The following is a 21,104-nucleotide window of genomic DNA, read 5'->3' on the forward strand; positions in this document are numbered from 1 at the left end:
GGATGCCAAACTACTCCTGGTATTATTACGTCTTACAATATAGTTCCCCCTTTTATCCGCTTAGAAAATCCACATTGTTTAATTTTGTGTAATTATACTTTGTAGTATAAAACTTCATGTAACCATATTTAAATAGGGAAAACGAGGAAGAGCTTGGTAGCTTCTATCTTGACCTGTTTTGGAGCTATAGAGGAGAGAGGGAGAGGCTAAATGCTAACACCGTTTGCGCTGTGTTTACGTGACTGAAGACACGGGGGAAGATCAGACAGGTCCTAAAGAACTCGTCAAAGCTAAGGTAAGAACATATCTCAGTATGTAAAAACGGTGAATTAGTCCTTTAAGAATGATCTTTTGTGTAGATCGCAGACACTCCTCCTGTTCTATACACAGGACCCAAAATATGGAATATCCTGCCAACTCCTCTCACAGAGTTTTCCCCAATTAAGTTTAGAAAATCTCTGAAATCTTTGCTTCTGAGTGATTGCTATTTTCCTCTTGGGATCCATTTCTTCTGACAATGTATTTTAATTTACTTTATTTTTTTGACAATTGCATGCCTCACATTTGCTTTTAATTTGAACTTAGGTTGCCACGCATTAAGCCCCTTGAGGGTTTTCGGTAGCCTTCCATCACATTTGTGAAACCAAATGTAATCATGCTATTGTTTTTATTATGTGAAAATAAATAAAATAAAAAAAATCCAGGCAATGCTGGCCATGTCTCTGCACAGCCTAAATGTCTCATGGCAGTAAATCTACTGCCCACAGAGCCGGCAAAAGGGAGAGTGAAGTTAAGTTTTCGAATAAAGACTTTTGTACAGTTTGAGGCAATAGAGAAGATCTAACTTTATACTTTATACTTTATACTTTATACTTTATACTTCATGGTTAATGTGAGGTCTTGTCATTTGAATAGTTACATGAGGTGAGTAGAGCAAAAAAATGACAAAAATCCAGCAAAAAAATGACAAAAATCCAGCAAAAAAAGTGACAAAAATCCAGCAAAAAAAGACAAAAATCCCCCCAAAAAAAGACAAAAATCCAGCAAAAAAGTGACAAAAGTCCAGCAAAAAAGTGACAAAAATCCAGCAAAGAAATGACAAAAATCCAGCAAAAAAAGTGACAAAAATCCAGCAAAAAAAGACAAAAATCCCCCCAAAAAAAGACAAAAATCCAGCAAAAAAGTGACAAAAGTCCAGCAAAAAAGTGACAAAAATCCAGCAAAGAAATGACAAAAATCCAGCAAAAAAAGTGACAAAAATCCAGCAAAAAAAGACAAAAATCCCCCCAAAAAAAGACAAAAATCCAGCAAAAAGTGACAAAAATCCAGCAAAGAAATGACAAAAATCCAGCAAAAAAAATGACAAAAATCCAACAAAAAATACAAAAATCCAACATAAAAATGACAAAAGTCCAGCAAAAAAGTGACAAAAATCCAGCAAAAAAGTGACAAAAATAATTTCACTCCAGTTGAAATGAAAAGTAGTGACCCAAATATTTACTCAAGTATTCAATCCATAAATCTATGGACCTTTATTTGTAAAGCGCTTGACGACGGAAAGTGTTGTCCATCAGTGCAGTGCTAAGAACAATTTCAACACAAAGTAGAAAATATCAAATACATTTGTTCCATTAGCAGCCACAGTCAGGTCCAAACAAGTGAGTTTTTATATGTCATGTCAGTGTTTGAGTTTAATTAATGTTTCATTAATTACATAAATGAAGAGATTAATAAATATGAAAATATCATAAAAACATTTACAAATACATCATTATGAAGAATGAAGGTTTAGATTAAGGTGTGCTCATTGAAGCAGTACTAAGTAACTCCTGCCCCTAGAGGCCATGAGCACCACTGCAGGTGTCGTAGCAAGTTGTGTTTTTTACTCATTTATTGCCCGTGAGAGTAAATACTTCGCTGACAGAAAAGACAAAGGGACAGAGGGATATTGTACAAACATTTACACAATGGAGATCACTTGTTTCACTCAAACTTGGCTGTAAATACTGTTTAAGTGGTGCTAGCCTGTAGCTAGCTTTGCCTGCTAGCCTGTCAGCTTCTTCTTCGTGATTTCATCAGTGTGTATTGGTGACTCCGACCCAGAGGCAGCAAAGTTGCAAGTGTGGTTTTCTGGCCAGAGACACCGGGGGTTCATCCCATTAACACTTGTATTACCCCCAGAGGAAGTTACTTAGTATTGCTTTAAGTGTTAATGAGCATCAGTAATCTTTGTAGGGTTAAAGGAACAGACTGAGATATGTCCTACCTGAGCTTAGACGAGTTGATACGTACCTGTCTGGTCTTCGTGCCCTCAGCCTTAGGGTTTAGCTCTAAAGAAAAACACTTTGTGCCAATATTTACAGTTGGACACTTTCTCCTTTTTGGACACAGTTGTTCAGGATGTTTCAATCTCTAAGGGCAGTACCACTAAATACCTTAGTTATTAAAGTCAGCATCTGTTTATCTTTAACCTGTGTTTCCCCACGACTGATGCTGTGGTTCAACGTTCTCCTTTTTGTGTCATTGCTGTGGCACAAAATCAAGCCTTAGAAAAGTGAATATTTTCCAATGTTGTCTGATTCAAACTGATGGTTTGGTCACAGAAGCTCTGCCTCGAGGGCCAGTAGAGCTCTGTTTGATCAGACGTTGGGAATGGACTGAAAGTTTTATTTAAAGATGAATCGAAGCAATGAAATAAGACACTCCTCCCTCCTCTTTCTGATTCTCTGGTGCCTGAATGAAAAGTAATACTTTGACTTACCATTCAAGTTCATCACCAGGTCAACTGAGTTAAGTTCGTGGCAGCGTCTTGTGACTCATAATCTCATGTCTTCATAGCTGGCACGAAACCAAACCATTTTATGACAGAATTTCCTGATAATTAATGCATTTTTTTTTTACTGTGTACTCAAAGTAACCAAGAAACCTTCTGCCCCTCCCTCAGGCACGGCAACTTTTAAAATATAAGTACACAGTGCGATTGTTCTGAGGTGAATAATTCCTCATCAGGCAATAATGGATGATTTTTTAATGTTATAAATGTGAGAGAAAATGTCATGTCTTCTTTCAACTCGTTTTTTGTTTAGTTTTGTCACATTTTCTGCCTATTTGCCCACCAGTGTTTCTAAGAATGTATGTAGCAAGTACATTTCTCCATTGTGAGATCAATAAAGGCTTATCTTATCTTAAATGTTAATGTCAAATCTCAATCTCAATCACAGTTTCAACACTTCTCAACACTTTATTCAGTTAAAAAAAAAACACCCTTTAGTCACTAGGATTTTTCCACATCTAAAGGCGGCACCACTAAATACCTGAGTTATTGGTGCAGCTACAGGAGTCATCCTCATCAAAGTGAATATTTTTCAATGTTTTCTGATTCAAATTGATGGTTTGATATTAAAACCCTGAGATACAGAAGCTCTGCCTGGAGGGTCAGTCCAGCTCTGCTTGACCAAACGCTGGGAAAGGACTGACAGTTTCATGTGAAGATGAAAAAATGAAATAAGATCCTCCTCTCTCTGATTCTCTGGTACTTGAAAGGTAAGAAATGCTTTCACTTACCATTCCAGTTGATCCACACCAGTTCATCATAATCTGATCATAATCTCATGGTATGTTTTCAGAGTTGGCACCAAACCTTTTCATGACTCACTTTCCACATAATGAATGCATTAGTTTGAACAGATGATCTTATGATCTCAATCACAGTAAAACAGTAACTGTATCTAGTTACAGAATACTGAATACTTGCCTTAACATATACAGTATTTTGTAACATATTCTGTATCTTTGTCCAGTCATAGTAGTGTCTGAATACGTAAAATACTTTCACATTGATTTGCATTATTCATGTATGAACTAAGATTAAAATCATGTCGCCCACACTTCTCTGTGAAGAACTTATTCACCACTAATTAGAAAAGCACCAGGAGAGACGCAGGTCACATGACGTGTTCATCATGTTCATGGTTGGACGAAGCTGAAATGTAATGATTGACACTGTAATGTGTTCCTTTGATTTGTAGAAAAGTCACTGATTCTAAATGTCCTGAATGGACAGAGCAACTGTACCAGAACACAGTTACTCAAAACGAGTTTCTACAGATATGTATTTACAAACAAGAAAGGCCGAGGTTCAAAAGTTGAGAAGGAATGATACGTTTTTCTGTCCAAAACCCAAAGCTGTGAAACGAAGTTCCACCTACGAAGCATCACTGAGTGTTTTTAAATCACAGTTGAAAACTCATCTTCAGAAAAGCTTTCAAACCCGACTGCTGTTGTGCACATTTATGTTTTTATTTTTGGTTCTCTATTGATGCTTTGTGATTCTTTTTTTTTACACTGGAAAGCACCTTGTGCACCTTCTGGCTGTTGTCAACGCTTTGCAAATAGAATTTGATTGTTTGAGGTCAAGTAGATTGTCTTTCAAATGGAAACCACCACACGGCTTAAACAGTTGGCAGTGAACCACTTTCCTCATACTCTTTGCACCTGTTTTTTTCCACCAGCCACAAAAACATCCAACCAGTTTGTCAAATTGTATTGAGCCAAATGTAAGGAGTAGCAATCTCTTCTAGAAATGGCAGAGAGCACCCTGTGATTTTCTTTTTTTGTCTGATTGATGACTGATTTTGTCCATCTGCATGGCCTGCCTGTTCCTGTAGTAAACCACACAGCATTGCAGCCATGGGGGAGCGATAGGAGACCAGCAGACTGTCCGACAGGTTTCTTTACTGGAGAAGTCTAGTCTCTGCTGTGATTCTTTTACTACCTCTCTGGTGTCCTCAGACCAGGACAGATAGTGGAAAATAACACAAATCGGCACCACACCATTAGCTCACCACACCGTGATGTTTCTTCTTCAGTTCTTCAGACAGCCTTTGATCGTCTGAAGAAGGGCTACTCGCCCACATCATTGGTATCATTGGAAAAACATGACAGAATTGGAGGTGTTGATGTGTGAGAGAGCTCAGCATGCAGATGAGTGATCAGTTAGGCACTCGATGATGATGTCAAAGCCACAGCTCTGTGGTCATTATGACCAATCACAGCTGTCAGCCCATTATGTCAGCTGAGTTCCACTCACTGGAGCACCTACTACAGACCTTACCAGACTTGAATATTGTCCGCGGTGGGTGTGGGGCATGGGCACTTGCTGGTGTTTTGTTTATGTACAGTATTTAAGGCGTCGAGAACCCCATTCTCTTTAATACCAGAGCGAGACCGTCAGTACATTTTCTTTCTCTCGGGACACGGACAACTTTTTGGTGCTTTTAACCGTGTTGTGATGCTCTTTCCTCATCAAACCCCCCCCAGAGTAACTCTCGCATGTCTGAGTAATCCACATTTTCCCTCATTTGTTTCACACAAGATACCAGCCTTTTCTTGTTGCGCTGGGGCCAAATCATTTTTAAGTTTGTACATGAGACTCAGATCTGCAAGTCTGTGAAGGTTGGCCCACTTTAAATGTCTGTATGTTTTTTTTTTTAACTAATGGTCTCACAGCAGTAGCTAGCAGCATCTGTTTAGCCTCATTGAAACTTCACAAAAGCTTCCATGCTTCATCTTCTGTCAACAGCAACATTTTGCAAAGAGTTGCCAAAACAACAAATAATATCTGTGTAATCCAGCAGTCTTTCTAGTTTCTCCAGTGCTTTGAGAAGCCACGTGCGAGTGAATGTGACCAAGGTGGAGCCTCTACATGACTTCAGCGTGCTTTGCGACTCAGTCTCAATGTTTGTGTATGTGCTGGGGCTGGGGACATGCACGACTGTCATCTACTGGTCACTGTCATGCATGTGTTTGCATGTGTGGATGCACAGGGCTATTGTGGAGGATCAGGTGGAGGTGTGGTGTCTCTCCTGGGTCAGTGCCCTATAGCTGTGCTGCTGACGGCTCTTTAAATGGGGTTTCCACACTTGTCCATCTGCACCCAGCCTTATATATCTATTTATTTTACTCTGCGTGTGTGTTTGAGCTAGTGCAGTAAAGTTTGAGTGTGTGTGTAACGTTTGTATATGTTCGGAGGGATAGGAGGGGGTGCCAGGCGTTTTAAATGTTGTAATCTGTCTGTAATCTAGTATCGGCCCCCCTTTCACTTTTTGACATTTTGCCACTGTCTGTTAAAAGACTACTGGGGAGCAGAAGCACCATGAAGTCCAAGAACACATCAGACAGGTCCGGGATGAAGTTATTGAGAAGTATCAAGCTGGGTTAGGTTATAACAAGATTTCCAAAGCTTTGAACATCTGTCAAAGTACAGTTAAATACACCACCCAGGAATGGAAAGAGTCTGACATCACTGCAAACCTACAAGACCCGGCCGTCCTCCTAAACTTACTGACCGAACAAGGACAGCACTGACCAGAGCTGTTACCAAGAAGCCTATGGTGACCCTGGATGAACTGCAGAGAGCTACAGCCCAGGTGGGGGAAACTGTCCACAGGACAAATATTAGTCGTACACTGCACAAATCTGGCCTTGTGGCAGAGTAGCACTTTTAAAAGAAAATCATAAGAAGTCCTGTTTGCCAGAAGCCTGGATACAGCAAACATGTGGAAGAAGGGACTTTGGTCAGATGAGACCAAAATTAAACCATTTGGCCTAAATGCAAAAGGCTATGTAAAAGTAACACTGCACATCACCCTGAAAACACCATCCCCACTGTCAAACATGGTGGTGGCAGCATCATGCTCTGGGGGTGCTTTTCTTCAGCAGGGACAGAGAAGATGGTTCAAGTTGATGGGAAGGTGGATGGGACCCAACACAGGGCAATCTTGGACGAAAACATGGAGTCTGCAGCAAGACAACAAGTCAGGGCAACAGTGGAATGGTTGAAAACAAAAAATATCCATGTGTTAGAATGGCCGTGTCAAAGTCCAGACCTAAATCCATAGAATCTGTGGAAGGATTAGAACCTGCAAAAACAAGACAAGTCTACACTGAATATACCGTCGACGACGGCTGCTGAGTCGTGTCCGTGCAAACCTGTGGAGACAAGGAAACGTGACAGTCGGTCACGGACAATGGAAATGTTGGTTTTAAACACGGTTTTAAAGCTAAATGGAACTGGAAAAGATGAGCAACTGAAACATAACTTAATAATCAAATTACCTCAAACTATGGGAACGACTTGCCTCTTTTCAAAGAACGAATGAACGGGGAGAAACTTCTGGACAGCCCACTTCTCAGTTTTTAATTTATAAAAAAAAAGTTCAAACTCATCAAATTTAATTTCACTTCACGATTGTGTGTGACTAAGTGTGTGTCTTTCACAGAAAATGTTGCTTCTATATGTTGATGTTTATGGTCCATAATACGGCAAAATGTCGAAAAGTTAAAGGGTGCCGATACTTATGCAACCCCACTGTATGTTCATGAACATGCACTGTCCCGACCAAACAAATAAATAAAGCAGGGGCTGGACATGGGGGAGACAGACCCCTCAGGACACAGCCAATGTTGAGCTTATAGTGGAATAAAGTTTGTAGTATGTCCTGTGAGAGCCTGACGATGCTGTACATATGAGGCCGGACAATAGAACAAGCGAAACAGTCTGCTGCCAACACACCACGCCTCAGTCGTCTGTTTGCAGGAAAGATGCCACAATCGTCTGTGCCAACGCTGTTGTTGTGTTGTTTTCTGTCCATATCTTTAAAGGCTTGTTTAAACTTTTTACTCTATGACTTGAGACCAACTCATAGTTCACGTGGCTAAAAACAAAAGAGCGTAGAACAATTTTAACACTGGCATATGTTGACATTTGACATTTGATCATGGACTGAACAAAACTCTGCACGATTTAATGTTTCAATTTAATGTGGATCAACCATAAACCCAAGACATTTGTATTGGCTTCCTTTTAAAAAAGGATAAAAACATGTACGTCCAGAGGACTATGTGAAGCTTTATTTCTTTAACTGAAGAACATATCATCAGCTTCAGGAACATTTAGTTTGCTTCATGAAATAGTTCAATAATGCATAACGTGCTGGGAAAACAACAATGACTAAGCAACTTCAAAATGCTATGGGAGTTTTATGATCAACTACTGGAAGGTAATTAAGTGCACAGTGACGCCCATGAGTTTTGGCAGAGATTGAAATCATCTTCACTTTCCTCATTCCTTTCCACCTGTTTTCACCTCCCACATCCTTTATAAACTGACCAGACACACAACAGCAGCAGCCGTCAGCGAGGGAACCAGCAAGACGTGACCAGGTGAACTCGCAAAGACATCGACTGTGACTCTGAAACAGGTGCATTAGTTCTCCATCATTTTCACAGATTTGTGACTTATTTATGAAGCACTATTGATTCATTGGATGGTGTGATGCAGTTTTATTTAAGATGTGATGATAATAATGTTCTTCTTCCAGATTCCTGCTGCTTCAAAATGAAAACAGAAAGTTTTCTTTGTGTGCTGTTGCTTCTGCTGCAGACTGGTTTGTCAGGTAAGTTTCTAGTATGTTTGACACCATTTCACTCTTTAAACTTTTAAATGTATCTCTTTACTTTGTAAATCTAGATGCTGTCTCAGTGAGATTGGCCAACTCTGCCAACCGCTGCTCTGGCAGAGTGGAGGTCTTCCACAACAGCCAGTGGGGAACCGTGTGCGATGACATCTGGGACATGAATGATGCTCAGGTGGTTTGTCGACAGGTCGGATGTGGACGTGCAGTGGAAGTGACACACACAGCTCACTTTGGACAGGGAGCTGGTCCCATCTGGATGGATGATGTTCAGTGTTCAGGCACTGAGACGTTTTTAACTGATTGTAGACACAGAGGGTTCGGATCACACAACTGTGTGCATGGGGAAGACGCCGGAGTTGTCTGTGAAGGTTTGCACTTTTAATGAAGGCTTTTATGAAATTTGGTTTAACTTTGGTTTAACTATTGTTACATGAGTGCTTTTTTCTGTTTCATTTGAAGAGGCCAACTCAGTGCGACTGGTGGGCGGCAGCAGCCCCTGCTCTGGCAGAGTGGAGGTCTTCTACAGCGGTGAGTGGGGGACGGTGTGTGACGACATCTGGGACTTGAACGACGCTCGTGTGGTTTGTCAACAAGTCGGATGCGGAAACGCAGTGGCAGCGAGAAGTTATGCTCATTTTGGAGAAGGCTGTGGACAGATCTGGATGGACAATGTCCACTGCACAGGAAATGAAGCAGGCACTTTCACCTCCTGAAAGTGCCTGCTGTCGTTGTGTCCTTGGGCAAGACACTTCACCCACATTGCCCCAGTGTCTGCGTACATTGATGTATAAATGAGAGTGTGAATGGGTGAGTGGATCCTTGCTGTAAAGCGCTTTGAGTGCCTAATGTAGGTGGAAAAGCGCTATATAAGTTGAGACCATTTACCATTTACCATTTATCTGAATGCCCACATAATGGGTTTGGAGCTCATAACTGCAGACACCATGAAGACGCTGGAGTTGTTTGTCAGGGTCAGTGTTTGATTTTGTGTTTGGTTAAAGTAACGTTGTGTAATGTGTTGCTGTTTATTTCAATGTTCTTATCTTCTCTATCAAACTTAAAGAAAGCCATGATCTGAGGCTGGCAGACTCCACCCATCGCTGCTCCGGGAGAGTGGAGTTTTATCACAATGGTCAGTGGGGGACAGTGTGTGATGACCACTGGGACATGAACAACGCTCATGTCGTGTGCAGACAACTCTCATGTGGCAACGCCGTCACAGCCACACATTTTGCACATTTTGGCCAGGGGAGTGGGCAGATCTGGCTGGATGACGTCCACTGTTTGGGAAATGAGACCGAGATCACTGAATGTGCCCATCAAGGTGTCGGAATCCACAACTGTGGGCACTATGAAGACGCTGGAGTGGTTTGTGAAGGTACGTCTGCAAAGGAGTTCATTTACAGTCAAAACAAATCACAGGCAGCGGTTCACAAACATGTTCTCTTTTTATAGGTGCTATCCCGTCGACTCCAGGTAAATTCTTTCATTCACCAAATCCCAGATTCCATTTGCCAATTATAATTATACAATACGGTTGTGTTTTAAAGAAACTTTCCATTTTGTTTGTTTTTAATGTCATTTCTATTCAAAATAACTCCTCAGTGCGACTGCAAGGCGGCGGCAGCCCCTGCTCTGGCAGAGTGGAGGTTTTCTACAACGGTCAGTGGGGGACAGTGTGTGACGACTCCTGGGGCTTGAACGACGCTCGTGTGGTTTGTCGACAAGTCGGATGTGGAAACGCGGTGGCAGCGAGAAGTTATGCTCATTTTGGACCGGGAGGTGGACAGATCTGGATGGATGATGTCCACTGCACCGGAGGAGAGGCGCAGTTATCTCAATGCCCCCACAACGGCTTTGGAGCCCATAACTGCGGACACCATGAGGACGCCGGAGTGGAGTGTCAAGGTAAATTCCTGTTTTCATAGATTGAACTTGATCTAAATTCAATTCAGACTCACCACAAAATTAGGCAATTGTCCCTAAACCTTTTTTTTTCTCTTTAAGCTACCACCCCACCCCCACTTCAAGGTAAATATTTCATTTTACTATGTCCTTAATCTTATTTCTAAGTTAACACTTTAACAGTGCTTCTCAAACTGTGGTACATGTGCCACTGGTGGTACTTGGGCTTCTTCTGATGGAACACAGTTTCATCTGAATGTGTTTTAATGCTATAATTAATGCTTCTGGTGTTCTGGGACTGGTGTCGGCAGTTTGCAGCCTCCATAGACAACTTAGTCAAATTTACATGTATTTCAGACCCTCTTTGTTCTGATTTGATCTTGATTTAGACCTGGTGATTCCTGGATAATCAAATATTTATTAGCATAAAGGTTGAGAACCATCTACTGTACACAGTAAAATATCCAGTCACCGTAATGTTCCTTAAGTGCCAAAGGTACTTGTTCCATTTTAGTAACTGTAGTATCATCCACTCAGTGCGCCTGGTGAACGGCAGCTCCTGCTCGGGCAGAGTGGAGGTCTTCTACGGTGGTCAGTGGGGGACAGTGTGTGACGACTCCTGGGACATGAACGATGCTCGTGTGGTTTGCCGACAACTCGGATTCGGAAACGCTGTGGCAGCGAGAGGTTTCGCTCATTATGGACGGGGCACTGGGGAGATCTGGATGGATAATGTCCTCTGCACCGGAGATGAGTCACAACTGTCTGACTGCCCCCATAACGGCTTTGGAGCCCATAACTGCGTCCACCATGAAGACGCTGGAGTGGAGTGTCAAGGTAAGCTTCTACATTTATGCTATTTTATATTTAAAATCATCATTGTTTTCTCTGCAATACTAAGGTCATGCCTTCTTTTTCAGATTGAAAGTCCATGCTCCAGTCTTCAGTGGCCTTTTGAGTAGTATTGGCCAGAAATCACAAATCAATATTATCCTAATTTTTCTGTCTTGAGCAATCAAACGTACAAGTTTTCTGAGTATGATCATTTTAAACACATCGTATCATTCATTTTGGTGTGTCTTTTTTAAACTGGTGTAGGATGTAAACAATGCCAAAATCAAATAAATAAGTAAATGAAAATTGAAATGTCCTTTTCTAATTATGATCAAATAAACAAGTGCATCAAAAGTCTTTCTTGTCATGCGTCACGTTTTCCTTTGTCTAAATGATTACAATTTACAAAATGAACTGCCTCCTTACCTGGCTCGCACAAGTTGAGTTGGGTCGCAGTAGTTCCTGAACAGAAAGCAGGAGTTAATTACAAAATATTCACATGTCCTTTGCTGTGCATTATTTCATGCTCAGTAGGGACAGTGGTTGTCCATGCACAGTCACACACACTCAAGACAAACATGAACATAAAAGAGTCGACCATGTCGGACTGGACAAAGGAGATCATTATGAAGGAGGAAATGCTTCATGTGGTCATAACAGAGGTAATTGGAGCCCAAAATACGTCATCATTGTTTGAGCTGAGTTGATCTGTATTTCATCCGTCCTTCTAATGTCTCTGAGTGACCACCTCCCCACACTGGTCACTTCATAGGGGTTTCTGTCCAGTGTGGATTCACTGGTGGGAGGTGAGATGACTGGATCATCTGAAGGTCTGACCACACTCATCACAGCTGCACGGTTTATCTCCAGAGTGGATCCTTATGTGATATCTGAGGGACTCTGATGAGGTCAACCCTTTCCCACACTGTTCACATTTACACGGATTGAATCCATTGTGGACTCTTCCCACACTCATCACAACTGTATGGGCACAACAGTGTGGACACTATGTGTGCTTTGAGGTTTGATGAGTGGGCAAAGGTCTTCTCACACTCGTCACATGTATGTGGTCTAACTTAGAGATTAGATCGGGCCCAAAAAATCAAGCCCGACCCGACCCGAGCCCGACTCTCATGCGGGAAATCTCGGCCCGGCCCTGCCCGAATGTCGGGTCGGGCTCGGGCCTAAAATCTAACCTCTAGTCAAACTCCAGTGTGGATCCTCATGTGTTGTGAAGGTATTCAGATCTACTGAAGGCTTTCTCTTTGTCTTTGTCTTTGTGGCTCTTCCTGCGTTTGCAAATGTTCCTCTCCGCTCATACATTACAGACGTGTCTCTGGCTCTTTCCTGCTCTAGTTTGAAAGCAAAAAAAACCCACACCTGCTCAGTGTAGACTAATCAATGGCAGGAAGTTACATCTTTGACTTTAAATGCAGCACCCCCTGTTGGCCAACACATCATTGTTTTCTTTGTATGTTGTGAAAATGCTTTGTTAAATATAGTTTAATAAGTACACGAGGTCGTGTCCATGTCCACAGATCAAATCCAGTCTTATTATTCTGGTAGTTCCAATGAAATCATGAGACCTCTGCAGACAGGGCTGATATTGGCCTTTTCACTTATTCCAGCGACCAGCAGGGGGCATTTCTTAGCCTATTTGTGCTTCATAACACTGCTGTTCCACAAGGGGGCACTGTTGTATTGTGTAATGAGTAAAAGGAAGCAGGTAGTGTCGTTCATTAATGGAACTGACGGAAGAAATGGCAACATGCAACAGTTATTGATGCTAATCTCTGACCTTAAATCTCTCCTCCTATATAAGTATTCTGGAAGCGACTACTCACAGATTCATCAGTGTTTACTTGTGTGTTGTGTCCAAAATCAGGGTTTCTGTGGGCCATTAGATACTATGAAATGATTTGTGCCAAAATAAATGTCTTAAACGTCAGTAATAAAAAGCCTATAAGGCCACTGGAACAACAATCAGTCGGAAAATTCTTCGTTTATACTATATATATTATAAAGTGAAAATTCCACAGATTTTTGGTGTTGAATTAGAAGAAAAGCTTCAACCCCCATTGCTTATTTCAGGTGTGGGGGCTCTTGGTGCCTCCAGTGTTTCAGAAGAAGAAATGTGTGGGTCTCAAATGTCTTTAACTCAAAAGCTGCTGTTTGTTTATTACTAACCCGAGTTAAACCTGGGTTCTTCATGGCTCGTGCGGACTCTCTCTCTCAAAACAAATCCACTGAACCTCACAAAATCACAGCAAAGATGTACAAAAGTATCCAGTAAAACAATGTAGAACACAGAAACCATAAATGCAATGTTTTTGTCCCGAGACTTTCATTAGGCAAAAGATGATATTTGAGCATTAAAGCAGCACTAAGTAACTTGTTTACCTTAATAAATCCTTTCCGTAGTCCCTCTGGGGGTAATACAAGTGTTACTGGGTAATTGGGGGGTCTTTCATCTCCCCCTGGTGGCTCCAACCCGGAAAACCCCAATTTCTTGTGGTTTTCCGGTAGCCTGATAAACCACACCCACCTTCTTTCTGCACGAAAGAAGGTGGGTCTGGCCACGCACGGTAGACAAGTTGTTGATTGGCGGCTAAGGCCGAGCCGAACCAATCACGACCGTCACAGAGAAATGAGAAGGTTACGTCACACGCTGCACCTCTATGTTTTTAGTTCAATTAACGTTAACATTAGCCAAAACTAATCATTGGATGAAGTAGTCAAGGATTATGCCTCGCGTTCTCCGCGTGAGTTTATATTCACTTCATATTTGTTTAATTGGACACGGCTGTCGTCACGTCCGCTAATCGCTAATTGGTTTATTTCACTGACAATCTGCGCGCGTTAGGCCCGCCCCTTCAAACTGCTCCAATTGCTCCGTGACCAGACTAACTCCCTGCATGGAATGGACAGGGAAGAGTATGGCAGAGCCAGGCAAGTTTTCCGGGTCGTAGTCACCAATACACACTAATGGCATCACAAAGACCAAGCTAACAGGCTAACGGGCAAAGCTAACTGCGGGCTAACTAGCGCCACTTAAACAGTATTTACAGCCAAGTTTGAGTGAAAAAAAAGATTTCCATTGTGTGATTGGATGAACAATATCCCTCTGTCCCTTTGTCTTTTCTGTCAGCGAAGTATTTACTCTCACGGACAATGAATGAGTAAAAAACACAACATGCTACGACACCTGCAGTGGCGCTTGTGGCCTCTGGGGGCATGAGTTACTGAGTTCTGTTTTAACAATTTCTTAAAAAGTATTAAATCTGACTTGGACTATCAGTATAAACTAAAAAAAAATTTTTATTTTGAAAATAAAATTGAATCAATACAGTTTGAACTATATTCTTAAATCTGAAAAAGTGGACGCCTCCCGTACTCTCCATGATATTGTATAGTCTGTTCCACAGTCTTCCGCAGCAAAACAACAGGGAGTCCATTCATTCATATTTCATTCTTACATGGAGCACTTTGTTGTTGACCATAACCTGCTCCTGCTTTAAAAGGACTGAGACAATGAAGGATTTAAATGCATCGATATCGCTTTAAAAGTAGTAGATTTAGCATTTTGCCAAAGAGGAGACAATATTCGTCCAGTAGTATCTGCACTTTAAGACAAGTAAAATCTAGTACCACGACCTGTTCGATCTGCTATGGACTGGACAATAGAAAAAACATCCAAATGTACAGTATATATGTATCATTAAAAACACATTTAATGATCCAACATAGTTTATTCATTTGTTTTTATATATATATTCACGGTCGACATGTAACACTGTGGGCCTACTATATAAAAATATCTAACTTTTTCAAAATATTCAACATTAGTCTTCCATTCTACGCTCTGTCCTTTAAATACACGTCCACAAAACGTTTCCACAAATACTTGTCAGTCCTGGCCCAGTCCATTCCCAGGGTTCACAAAAAAACGGTACCAATGATTTGAAGAGTAGAAGAAGAAAAAGAAGAAGAAGAAGAAAATCTCTCTGCGTTTTCATCCCAAAGTGAGCAGTCGTTGAACCTTCCACCAGTAAATCCATCGTTTTTAGTCCGTGTACCTTGTGTCCATGACGATACTACAGTTGGTCCTTCAAAGTAAAAGCATTGAAAAATATATTCTTGAATTACAGCGATCGTGAGCCGGGGGAGCCATATACAGTCGCCGTTTTACTCCACAATGAAAGGATTAAGCTTAGCAAGAGATCGAGAAAAGCCTTTATGGATATGGAGCTGCCTCCGCACGGCTAAGAATAGCCTCTGAGGAAGATTAAAAGATTATTCAAAGGTGCGCGAGTGGGTTGAAGCTCCAGGGCTGTTCTTTTGCTGAGAGAACCCTGTGATGTGAAACTCTGAAAAGCAAGAGTAAAGTATAATGTTACTCAAGGAGTCGTTTCTTCAAAAATGTAACTACGACTAGAGTCTGTGTGGAAAAGACACTTGATCTCATTTTAGTGTGTTTCAGAGCGCCCTCCGCTGGCAGCAAGTAAATGCATCCCTGTCAAAAATAAAATTCAAGCCAACATTCTTAACAAACAGTGCGCTAACAAATTGATGGCGGCAAAATGAATAAAGTTTAACCTCTTACCACCCGCCTAAACCAAATGCATTCTGTCCTCTTCGGCTATTATATAGGCCTGTCTAACACCTAATTTGAAAGCTAAGACCCACAAAACTGATCTTTTTCCTGCGTTGTTGTGTCACCTTTGTTTGTGTTTTTATTTTATTTTTGGTCACTTTTGTTGAGTTTTTGTATTTTTTTTGTTGAGTTTTTGTCACATTTTTGTAGAGTTTTTGTATTTTTTTTATTGAGTTTTTGTCACATTTTTGTTGAATTTTTGTCACATTTTTGTTGAATTTTTGTAATTTTTTTTGTTGAGTTTTTGTCACATTTTTGTAGAATTTTTGTAATTTTTTTGTTGATTTTTTGTCACATTTTTGTTGAATTTTTGTAATTTTTTTGTTGAATTTTTGTCACATTTTTGTCACATCTTTGTTGAATTTTTGTCACTTTTTTGTTGAATTTTTGTCACATTTTTGTTGAGTTTTTGTCACTTTTTTGTTGCGTTTACATCCTTGTTTTCTTCTCAATTTTTGTGGCTGTTTTGGTGCTTTTTTCCCCAAGAAGCTTTTTGATTAGGGTAAAGCCAAACTGGAGAAAATGGGATCCGTACAGGTGGGGGTTAAGAGGTTCAATGCAGAACTGCTCAGAACGGACTTTCCGCGACAGTCGCACAGAGCGCCCTGTGATGATCAGGCGGTCAGTGGTTCGAATCCCAGCTCCTGAAGATGCACACTGTCGTTGAGTCCTTGGGCAAGACACTTCACCCTCCTCGCCTCCAGTGTCTGCGTACACTGGCGTATGAATGGGTGACTTGTTCCTTGCTTGATGACGGTAGAAAAGCGCTATATAAGTTTTAAAATCGATCATTTTAGCCTCTCTGACTGCTGTTTGAAAGAAAGCCGTTTTTTCAATGAGGAAAACATTAGATTAATCAGAAATACAGTCCAGTTAATGTGGTGAATGACTGTTCTAGGTGGACACTGGTGATTTTATAGGTGACAGAGGCGCATTACTCCAGTGTTCTAATGGTACATTGTGTTAAAGGCTACTTGATTAGAAAACACCCTCATGCAGTTATGTTAGTGTGATATAGTGGGGTTGTACGTTACCAATGTCCGCCTACATAAGGGGCGATATTCCACTCGTGCCGCCCCCTCACATGTCTTCACCCCTGACGTCATGGACACTAGACTGACCCTCCAGCTGAGCTCAGGCGCACTGTTTATTGGGGTTAAGCCGGTGGTAACATCGACTCTTTGCAGAATGAGTAGGCTGGAGTGAGTTGTTGCTAACCCACTCTGTGAGCAAGGGCTAATGCTAATCTTTAGCATGTGGCTCAGTGTGGGACTGCTCCTCGTGCGTTTTGGGCGAGCCGGGTTGGGGCGGCCACTCGGGACGCACATGCCAAACCTTTCCATCTCGGTATGCCATTGTAATGTTTGTTTATGTTTATTTGTAGATAGTGCGGGTTGCTGTGTAACCCATAGGCCCCTGATGTGAACCCAAAGTCTGCCACTTCCAGTGCATATGGGCCTTTAGAGTGGCTCCATGTAATGATTGTTAACTATGGACTGAAAAACATAACCTGTCTACCAGAATTTGTATATGACCAAAAGGTTTGTCATTTTATACTCACTGCTGCCACCTCAGGTCTTACACGTAACTGCAGACTCTATATTAAGCTCGTGCATGACAGCACTTTGAACCCGAATGAACAACTTTTTGAGTGACAGTGCAGGTCTATGGACATAGGGGGAGGAAAATACATGATTTTAACATTAAACCCTGTATAGTCCCTTTAAAGGAGTAGGCCACCGTTTTTACATACTGAGATATGTTCTTACCTTAGCTTTGATGAGTTCTTTAGGACCTGTCTGATCTTCACCCGTGCCTTCAGTCACGTAAACACAGCGCAGACGGCGTTAGCATTTAGCCTCTCCCTCTCTGCTCTATAGCCAAATTACTCCTGGTATTATTACGCCTTACAATATAGTCCCCCCTTTTATCCGCTTAGAAAATCCACATTGTTTAATTTTGTGTAATTATACTTTGTAGTGTAACACTTCACGTAACCATATTTAAATAGGGAAAACGTGGAAGAGCTTGGTAGCTTCTATCTTGACCTGTTTTGGAGCTATAGAGGAGAGGGGGAGAGGCTAAATGCTAACGCCGTCTGTGCTGTGTTTACGTGACTGAAGGCACGGGTGAAGACCAGACAGGTCCTAAACAACTCGTCAAAGCTAAGGTAAGAACATATCTCAGTATGTAAAAACGGTGGCCTATTCCTTTAACTGAAACTGTTGAATAAGCGATATAAACTAATATGTAGATGCTATTTTCCTTCCCATGTCTCTGTCATTTCAATGGTAAAAAGAACTTTATGCGGCCCGGGGGGCTTAGGCTGAGATAATGGTGCCTCAGTGCTGGTATACCTGTGCCATATTGCCGTAAACAATGAATTGCTGGGTTGCAGGTCAATACTATTGCATGGAGGAAAAATTATTTACTTTTTGAGAAAACTGGTCACATTCACACCATGGAAAACTGTTGTGCTGATGAGAGAAGCTCTAAAACTGACCTTCCTTTAAGCTCGCTGAGTGTCTGGAGCATCAGCATTTGTGACATTGATCATACTCCCAACTCGACAGTTTATTCTTGCTCTGAGAAATGAAGGCGTACGAGATTTCACGGAAAACATACAACTGTCTGGGTCTTTGCTCCAGTATCTAAGAGAACAATATGATAACTTCTCCCACCGCTGGACACTCCCAGGGTCTATCTATTACACAACAGATTCCAGGAAATGTAGATGGGAGCACTTCAGTAGTAGAAAAAGAAGCAACCAAAGGGGATGACTCAAAATTGCGAGAATGAAGCAGAATATACGATGTTAAAACATGGTGTTTTTGTTGGATATGTCTCCTTTAAAATAATGGAAAAGGCTAGGATTGGTTCATGGGCCTATTATTTGGGACAGCTCAAGGTCTTTTGTCTTTTGTAGTAGAGTCCAGACTGAGATGGCTTGGACATGTCCGACGGAGGGATGGTGAACATGTGGGTAGAAGGAAGGCTGAGGTGAAGAGCTGCCAGGAAACTAGAGGCCAAGACCAAAGAGGAGCTTTTCGGAGGTAGTGAAAAAGGACATTCCCAGGTGTTTTGGTCAGTTGTTTGGTGGCTGAGGTTGCGATTCCCCGAGCAGCCAGTAGGTGGTCATCTTGCCCTTGCCCTTGATGTCGATCTCTCCTCTGAGCTCCAGCTGGAAACAGTTGAACTCCATGAGAACGTCGCGCGTCGCAGCCGAAACGTGGATCTTCAGCGCTGAGAGACAGAGAAGATATGACGAGGTTAAGAAACAGATTTGGTCCAGTTTTTGTTCTGAAGAAATACAGTACAATATAACATGCAGTTAAACATATACTTAGGGAAAACTATATTTGGAAAACATATCTGGAGCATTTCGAACTTGCCTCAATGTGCAAGAGTTACTGCCAGGCCATGGTGCTGTGTTTATATTGGTTTAATGAAGTGTCAGCACCAAAATCGAAGCTATAAAGTGGATTGATTTAAAATGGATTGTTTCGTCTTTCTTTAATGAAGGTTCTTGAGTCATTTTTGTACTCTGTAGTTGAAATGTTGCACGTTTCACCTCTAATCCAAAAGGCTTTGTCAGTGCACTAAAGTTCCAGTTCAGCCCAGAGAGGTTCATCTTGTTGTCATAGACGGTGAGGTTATTTCAGGGTAAACCAGGTTTTAGTCCTAGTTTAGACCAGATTGATTAATCTAATCCATGTCTTGTTAGTTCTGCATTTGTCCTGGTCTAGTCCTGGTTCAGTTCTGGCAAAGGCCTGGTTTAAGTTCAGGTTCTGACCTTCTCCGGTTGATTCCATTCTCGATGAAGTGTTCACTGTGTCTCCGAACAAACAGTATCGAGGCATCTTCAGCCCGACCACTCCGGCACAAACCGGACCTGCACCAAAACATGAACAGTTTTATACTTCTGCTGCAACTTGGGAAAAAAGTATTCCTAACTTCATATTATAACCATTACTTAAGTACCAACTGTACTATATTCTTCATTTGCAGATAAGGTCATATTGTTATAGATATATTATATAATAGAAATGGAGCAAGAAAGAAGATAATCACCCAAAGAGATCTCAAATTAGAATATCAAATAGCCAAATGTCATGCGTTTCTTTCAAGAAACAGCTAAAGTGTGTTACTCAAACCTGTATTACTGACGTGAGGTATGTTTTTGACTGGGTTACAATGTTATGTTTAAAAGCTGGAAAACTAAACAAAAGCTGTTATTTTAATACCGCTGTGAATCCCGATGCGGAGTTTCAGCTGGAGCTCCTGTCGATGCCTGATCCTGAAGGAGTGCACGGCGTCGAGAAGAGCCAGAGCCATCCGCGCCACTTCCCTGCCGTGGAGCTTCCCATTCCGCACCGGCAAACCGGACACCACCATGTACGCGTCGCCGATCGTCTCCACCTGAGGGCGCCATGAACAAGGTTAAGGTTAAGGTCAAGTTATACTTTATTAATCCCGTAGGAAAATTAATTCTCTGCATTTGACCCATCCGCAATGCCGCTGGGGCGACCTGTAGGAGCAGTGATCTGCCAGCGTGGGCCGGCGCTCGGGGACCCATCTCCATGATACAGGCTGATAGTCAGAAACACCTGGCCGAAGGACTCACCTATTGTACATGTTTTTAGTGGTAGGGGAAACCGGAGTACCCGGAGGAAACCTACGCAGACACGGGGAGAACATGCAAACTCCACACAGAAAGGCCCCGTCCTGGTGGGAATCGAACCCAGACCTTCTAGCCGTGAAGCACGAGCGCTAACCGCTGTACTACCTCGCTAAACAACATCCACCTGACACATCCATGTACGCATCGCTAATCACCGCCACCTGAGGGCGCCGTTAACACAAGCAAACATACACATGAGACACTACCATGTATGATTAAACCTAGATCCAAGCTTCAGATTTAACTAATCAATTTTAAAGCCACAGTGTTTCAAAAGAAATACTGGGGTTATTGTTCACATTAAACCAATAGCGACTTGGCAGCTAACAAAGCTTGTTTATATTATTTTAGCTAATGTTAGTCTATGGAGAACGTTCGCTAGTACCCACAAACAGGGGTTTTCATCCTGAATTCGATACCAGGTGAAAATAAGTGTTTACCTTGTAAACATCAAAGTTGTCAATAATGGCGTCAAAACATGTGTAGAGATCGTTCAGCAAAGTCACAACCTGCAAAAGAGAGAAATATGTTTTTGTTAACATAATATATGATT

General features: G+C 41.7%; 2 protein-coding genes across 3 annotated transcripts in view; one reads left to right on the top strand and one right to left on the bottom strand.

Annotated features, from left to right (window-relative positions):
• Positions 1 to 8,200: 8,200 nt before the first annotated feature.
• On the top strand, positions 8,201 to 11,307 carry LOC306972849 (scavenger receptor cysteine-rich domain-containing protein DMBT1-like; the record flags this gene model as incomplete). The annotated part of the gene is made up of 11 exons (XM_079569556.1): positions 8,201 to 8,223; positions 8,382 to 8,456; positions 8,531 to 8,845; positions 8,937 to 9,173; positions 9,374 to 9,448; positions 9,541 to 9,855; positions 9,933 to 9,953; positions 10,083 to 10,385; positions 10,485 to 10,508; positions 10,920 to 11,219; positions 11,303 to 11,307. The coding sequence occupies exons 2-11, from the start codon at positions 8,399 to 8,401 to the stop codon at positions 11,305 to 11,307; spliced, it is 1,653 nt and encodes a 550-aa protein (XP_079425682.1). The 5' UTR covers positions 8,201 to 8,223; positions 8,382 to 8,398.
• Positions 11,308 to 18,802: 7,495 nt separating this feature from the next.
• LOC306972953 (atrial natriuretic peptide receptor 1-like) overlaps positions 18,803 to 21,104 on the bottom strand; it is a 62,902-nt gene continuing 60,600 nt past the window's right edge. For both annotated transcript variants that reach the window (XM_079569695.1, XM_079569694.1), the window contains exons 19-22: positions 20,992 to 21,060; positions 20,115 to 20,289; positions 19,664 to 19,762; positions 18,803 to 19,113 (exon numbers count right to left, since the gene is read on the bottom strand). In XM_079569695.1, the coding sequence (XP_079425821.1) occupies positions 18,956 to 19,113; positions 19,664 to 19,762; positions 20,115 to 20,289; positions 20,992 to 21,060 (501 nt within the window). In that variant the 3' untranslated portion in view covers positions 18,803 to 18,955. The remainder of the gene's footprint in view (positions 19,114 to 19,663; positions 19,763 to 20,114; positions 20,290 to 20,991; positions 21,061 to 21,104) is intronic.

The sequence above is a fragment of the Gobius niger genome (genome assembly GCF_951799975.1).
Source record: "Gobius niger genome assembly, chromosome: 13".
In the NCBI taxonomy this organism is placed as follows: Eukaryota; Metazoa; Chordata; class Actinopteri; order Gobiiformes; family Gobiidae; genus Gobius; species Gobius niger.